The sequence below is a fragment of the Pundamilia nyererei genome, unplaced genomic scaffold (assembly GCF_000239375.1).
Source record: "Pundamilia nyererei isolate P.nyererei 1_Seehausen unplaced genomic scaffold, PunNye1.0 scaffold00002, whole genome shotgun sequence".
NCBI classification, from domain to species: domain Eukaryota; kingdom Metazoa; phylum Chordata; class Actinopteri; order Cichliformes; family Cichlidae; genus Pundamilia; species Pundamilia nyererei.
The window spans coordinates 1,768,845-1,775,468 of NW_005187403.1; the positions used below are offsets into that span (position 1 = coordinate 1,768,845).

Genomic DNA, 6,624 nt, shown 5'->3' on the forward strand with positions numbered 1-6,624 from the left:
ATAGATAGATAGATAGATAGATAGATAGATAGATAGATAGATAGATAGATAGATAGATAGATAGATAGATAGATAGATAGATAGATAGATCTGACCCACGTTAATAGCTTATATTATCTTTGGGATATTTTAATATGCTTAAAATTTTTTCTGGTACTAGGAGATCAAATCCAAGGTCAAAGTAGAGGTCAAAAGGTCAAATAAAGGTAATATCTTAAAACCTGAAATCTGACTGCTTTTTTATGAATGAATTAAAAGAGAGTCCATTTTTTTCTTTCTTTTTTTTTTTATAATAAGAAAACCCCGGTTGAGTGCTTTGTCATGCAATATCATTTTATTACAAAAAACATTTTTGGTGTTTTTTTTAATCAAATCCCCTCATAATGGCGATGGCATACTCCCTCACTTTACGTTCACCCTCCATGTCCATGATTCAGCACATCACCAGTACTCACACAAACAGAAGGGGACATTCATTTTAGCACCATTCCTTATCAAGAATGTTGATGACAAACTCCCAAAACAACATTATAAGTCTAATTCTGATAAATGCACACAGGGCGCTCACAGCATATAAAAACAAGTGTGGTTCCACCAAACACAAAAGGACACTTAATTAAATTTATTTACAATAAGATGAATGAAATTTAAAAGAAAAATCTATTTTAAAAAATGTAAAGTGGAGTGTGTAATATCATAATAGTCCTATGACACTTATCTTTTATTTTTCGTACACTTTTATTTCCATGTCCTCAGACATTTTATCTAATCAGAGGGACTGACTGTTACTTTCACTTAAAGCCATTTTAAAAACATTTGCAGTCAAATGCTACATTTGTCACATAAGATCCTGTTAGGATCAGTTATTGAAACAGAAATCTTCCACGTTGTTGAGTTTGATCGTCTGTAGCTCCTGGCTGTCTAATAGCCTGTAGCTGAAAGACACGCGGTTGACAAACTTCCCGCTGGACACCATCCTCACCACAGTGTTATCACAGCCAATCTTCATGTGAGCTGCAGGTAGAGCAAAAGGAAATCTTAAGTCTTGACTGGTGTTTTATTTAAAGAGAAGAGGAGGCAGAGAGATGGTGTGCACTTACTTGGTCCAGTGAAAGCGATGCAGAGGTCAGTAATGGGAAGCAGCTTTGATGTATCAATGCCGTTTCCCCCCAGCAGCTGTACAAAGTCCCCTGATTCTGCACATCCGGGCATGGATCTCTATGGAAATCAACATAATGTGATACAAATACTAACTAACAAATACTAAATACTTATTGTGCAAAATAAAGGTACATATAGTGAATTTTTAAGGACAACATATACTATGAGAATATGTGTTTTTTAATAAATTATTTTAAGTTTGTAAAAAAAGAAAATGTCCTACCAAGCACACTTTAAAAGCTTTTTACCTTTTTTTACGCTGATGTTATTCTCTTTAGAGCTAAGAGAAAGCACAGTCTGGTGCCATTTCATCTCTTGGAGCTACACCTTGTTGTGACTCTCATTCAAATCACTCCATAACTGATTTGAATCTTATGCCTTATATACCTTATACCTTAGTATGAGATCTGAATTTGTTATGATTTTAGGGGTCTGGTCACTTAAAATCACTAATATTCTCAATGCAAAAATCACTTTTTACTTAAGGTTTCAGTTGCTATATAAACTGAGAAACCCTGTAACACTGAAGATGAATTAAAAGCACTGCGGCAATATTCAAGGGTGTTTAGTGACTGTCTTTACCTTGGGGAGGTGGTTGTAGTGGCCCAGGCTGAACTCTGAGATGCTGATCTCTACTGGATATATGATGGAGAAGCTGCAGTTTCTGTGCTGCTGTGGGATCGCCATTGTGTAACTGCCCTCTGGTGACTGTGACATGACATTGCAGGCTGCAAAACAATAGACAAGGGTGGATGTTGCAAATATGATCACTTTGATGGATGTTCAGATAGAAGCATAGGAATGTACACATAACCTAAAGGCTGGGGTTGTACATGCATGATTCATATATACATGGTGTTAAAGTACCTCTTCAATTTGTTGCATTGAATGACAAATGTCAAAAGGTCAAAAATAATTATATGCTTGTGGTCTGTTACACAAGCATTTTTCAAAGCACTATTTCACTATTATTATTATATCTAATTAGTAAAGATCAGGTAGTTTCAAAGAAAATGAAGAAAACTTTAATGCCTTCACTGAGGTCAATCTCAAAAACACTTAAAAAGCAGGTTCATCATCTATGTTGCCCTTTCATGTTACTGTGGGAGAGCATTTGCAGCCTGTCCTTGGTCCTCATCCAGGAACACAGTGGTGGCAAACTGTCTACTAATGGTGCAAGTGATGACTAAAGCACCATGTCAGGCTGCCAGTATCACCACTGAATTACACAGTAATTGCAGTGTAAATGGGCTGAAAGCTCAAATGGTTATGTTTATGTGCATGCAGGGAATTTTAGAGTTTACTTCTGAAAATGACCGTCTACATACGAAAGGGGTTGGTGTGTTTCCTGACTGTCAGGGTGAAGCTGCTGCCGGCACTGTGAATGCGGAAGAAGACCATGGCCACGTTCTGAGAAGAGCGCACGCTTTTCCTCAGCGATCCAGAGTCGCAGTAATCCACATAGCGCTCGAACAAAGGCAGTGGGTGATCGTGGGTGCTGGGAAACTTTTCCCCTTTCATCACCCAGCCGTCGAACACCTTGATGGGATATATATTAAAAGACAGAAGCTTTAAGTAGAATTTTATATTTAATCGCAAATTATTTCTTGATGGTTTTACTAATGATGAGAAAGAATATTAAACTCTTTGGGCTGAAACTTAACCAGTATGCAATCAATAGGGAAGTGATTTTCAGGTAGCTCACCTAAAGGAAGCAGGTTTGTGCCCAATTACTTTATGTTTAAAGAGCATTTTGTCTAATTAGGAACCAAGATAACAGACCCCAGTATTTGGTGACATGGAAACACAGAGCAAAAGCTTTATCACAAAAGCACAAAAAAGTCTATGTCATTACCTGTAATTATACAAAAATTATGCAATAAAATAACGTTTTAAGCCCTTCAAGCTCAACGTGACCAGATGCATCTACCCATCTTGTGATATTTTGCTCAATATAAGAGGAGGGGAAAGGTGTTTCACGAGAAGCGCTGTTAGCTTACAGTGATGAAGTCTCCTCCCGTGCAGTCAATGTCAACGCTGTCATAATCCACACTGATCACTTCATTGGGCTCTGCCATGAAGAAAGCGGCACAGCTGAGCTGAGGGCGCTCTGCTGTGAAGGTGAACTGGCCCTCCACTGCAACCATGTCCAGACAACCTGAAAGGCATTCCAGGAAAGAATGTGAAAACTTTGCCAACCAAATATGAAAAATTATAAATAAATGAAAACACATTGATCTACTCTAATTACTATCTATTATATTTATTATCCTTTTTTAATATAAATATCTTTTTCTGCTGCGTTTTCATTCATTCTCTACATTCCAGCTCTTTTAGCCTATTGATTATACTTAGGTGTTTATCGAGAGCAATTTTGGTAAAACCAAAATTAAGAGACAGAAAACAAGTCTAATTTACCAAAAGTATACAAAAACGCTACCTCCCCTTTTATCTGTTCTTCAAACGCATAAGTTGCAAAAATTAAAAAACAAAAACAAGAAAAACCAGCATAAACCATCAATTATATGTTTATTTAAAATATTATAGATAGATGTCACGTGACTTACGTAAAGGTCGGCGATACATCAACTCTTCGGGCATTTCTCTCTTGAGTTCCGAGTTGAAAAATGAATATAATTCATCTTTTGTGATTTCGTTGTTCTACAGAGAGTGGGAGAGAAGTTTGGCGCGTCTCGTTTGTACCTTTGAATCTTCTAAGAAGTTTCTGTATCTGTCCGGACACTTACCTCAATATACCTAGAGTCTCCCTTGAGGACGGACAAGCACAACACCAGAAAGAAGAGCTGCTCCCGGAAAGTGCGCTCCATAACGCGCATCTCTGTCTGCAAGGCTCACCTGAGCGGAGAAAGTCTAAGCTCCTCCGCGACAAGCGCTGCTTTTTATAGGAGCAAATACTGTAAGGACCAAGTGACATGTTCGCCCACCGTGGACGCCCTCCCCTCCCATACGATCCACTCCTTAAGCAGCCAATTGCGTAGCTGTGACGAGAGCAAGGGACGAATGGATGAAAAAACAAAGACAGAAAGGGAAAAGCTGATCTTCCCTTCCCACTCATCTTCCCTCAAAGCGACTCAGGTAGCTGCTGCAGCCCTCCCAGACTCATCATTAAACAACTCACATTGAACATGTTTGCCCTCTTCTCTTTGTTCTAAATAAAAAGTGAAACGAGTGATGCATGCACAAGGGCCTTTTACACTGTGTAACAAAAAGGATATTAAATCCTTTCAGTACTGTGCAAAAGTATTGAGCCACACCTTTTAAAATATTGTATAGGATTATTGAACACAGGTGCAATGATCTATTGAGAAATGTGAAAACACACACGAACATGAACTATATAAGACAAAAACATAGTTGTGCATTGTTGTTATGACCACCTTTCATGCTTTCTTGCAGTTTCTTTAAATAGTCTTCAGAATTAGCTAAAAAAAAAAGTCCTCCAGGATTCTCAGAGGACATTCAAAGCTCTTGTCTGAATGTTGGTTACCTTTTCTTCAGTTCTCAATATTGCTACGGTCTGGGTTCTTCAGAGGCCAATCCATGGTCCATGACTTGATGTGTTCCAATTGTGCACTTTTGAATCCAGGTGCTTTCACAGCAGTGACGGTATGTTTGGGATCATTGCCATGCTAAAAAATGAAGCCATTGCCAATCATATGCTTTGCAAATGGTATTGTATGGTGGACTGGAATCTGTCTGTACTTTACTACATTAATAATTCCATCAGTTTTGGAAACATCCCCAATACAACAGGCTGAAATGCATCTCTCTACCATAATAGAGAGCCACGGCATTCCTCAAACTTTCTCCTCCCTGTACAAAAATAAAAAAAACGTTTAGCTCCTTGGAGCAAAATGTAAAAAAAAGAGAAAAAAGCTGAAGACTTTTGCACATTATTACACATTTTAATTTTTACCATTTTTAAATGACTTTAGATGCATGTTTGGAAATGTTAGGCATTGCCCATTCATTATAGGAAATATTACAATTTTAAAACTTTCTGCTTTATGGATACTTTCATTGATGAATCAGAAGTTACATCTGTAAGTGACAAATTAAAGCACTGTTTCTTCGTGGGACAAAATATTAATGATGGCAGTTATCTTTTATGAAAATAATGTGACACACTGAATATTCTTTTTTCCTTTTACAATTTCTAAGACCTATGCCAATAAACTCTAATTGAAATTTTATTTGGGAGCAAACAAGAAATGATTATGCTATCAAAACACCCGGACAAGCATTAGAATATGGATGGATGGAAGTCATTTAAATTGGTCATTTTCCTGGAGGTAATGTAACTGAACCATGAAGCAGCAAAACAACCCCATGGTGGCATAATACTACCAACACCATGCTTGACATTTGTACAGTGTTCATAGGTTTGAAAGTGTCAGTCCTGGAGAAGGGCCTTCTTTCTTGGTCGACACCATCATAAATGCAAATAACTTGAACTTGCGGTTCTTAAACTGATGATCTTGGAATCTGCAGTTGGTTAGAAATGACTCCAAGAGACCTTCCCAGTTTGTATAAATCTACAATTCTTCTTAGACCTTCACTGAAATTCATTGTTCTTGGCACTGTTTAAAACAATAAGCACTCTAAAACGAATCCTTTTTTTCCTGGCAAAGAGAAAATACCAGTTGTAGTCAACCATGGCCTTGGTCTTGTCAAGGTAAAAGATATTCTAGAACCTTCAATGTGGGCATCCATGTACTTGCTTGTTTTTTGTGACCATTCACACTTGTCTGCACAGAATTTACATTAAAATGCACCAACTACTGATGCATCCAGGTGGTGAACATCTAAGAAGCATAATAGGAATGATTACTCAACTCTCAGGTTTCCATGTCTGCTTCTGCAATGGAGTATAATCAAAGCATAACTAAAATAGCCACTTGTTACAACCAGAATATGCACAAGAGCATCTCTGAATGCACAAAAAAAGATTAGATTAGCTGGTCTGATGAGTCTAGATTTTTACTGTGACATGCTTTGTATCACGCTGCTGGCAGTGGTACAATTGTGTAAGGGATTTTTAATTTTTTTTTGCATATTCTGGACCCCTTAATACCAGCTGAGCAATGTTGAGACACCACAACCTACCTGAGTGTTGTTGCTAACCATCTCCATTCCTTTATGAATACAGATAGTGCTGTTGAGGCATGGTGCTAGCCCTGCAACAGACTTGTGGCCTGTCCAGGATGTACCCTGTCGCTTTCTTAGTGTCAGCTTTGGATAAGTTGGATAAGGACTGAAGAAAATGAATGAAAAAATCAGATCATTCTTACTCTGGACTGTTTCAATGTATGCAAAAACTGTTTGTACTTTTTAGTAGATTAAGCACAAATATATAGTTAAACTAACAGTGTAGCTTACTCTTAACTCAAATAATAATGTAGAGAATGTCAAACACAACAGAAACTAGATTAACACAGGCTG

General features: G+C 37.7%; 1 protein-coding gene across 1 annotated transcript; it reads right to left on the reverse strand.

The window, feature by feature from the left end:
• Positions 1-308: 308 nt before the first annotated feature.
• crhbp (corticotropin releasing hormone binding protein) lies at positions 309-4,017 on the reverse strand. Its single transcript, XM_005720099.1, has 7 exons — positions 3,909-4,017; positions 3,729-3,822; positions 3,162-3,319; positions 2,490-2,700; positions 1,744-1,889; positions 1,101-1,218; positions 309-1,014 (listed from the first exon to the last, which is right to left on the reverse strand). Exons 1-7 carry the CDS (start codon positions 3,996-3,998, stop codon positions 860-862), a joined length of 972 nt encoding a protein of 323 aa, XP_005720156.1. The 5' UTR covers positions 3,999-4,017; the 3' UTR covers positions 309-859.
• Positions 4,018-6,624: the final 2,607 nt, after the last annotated feature.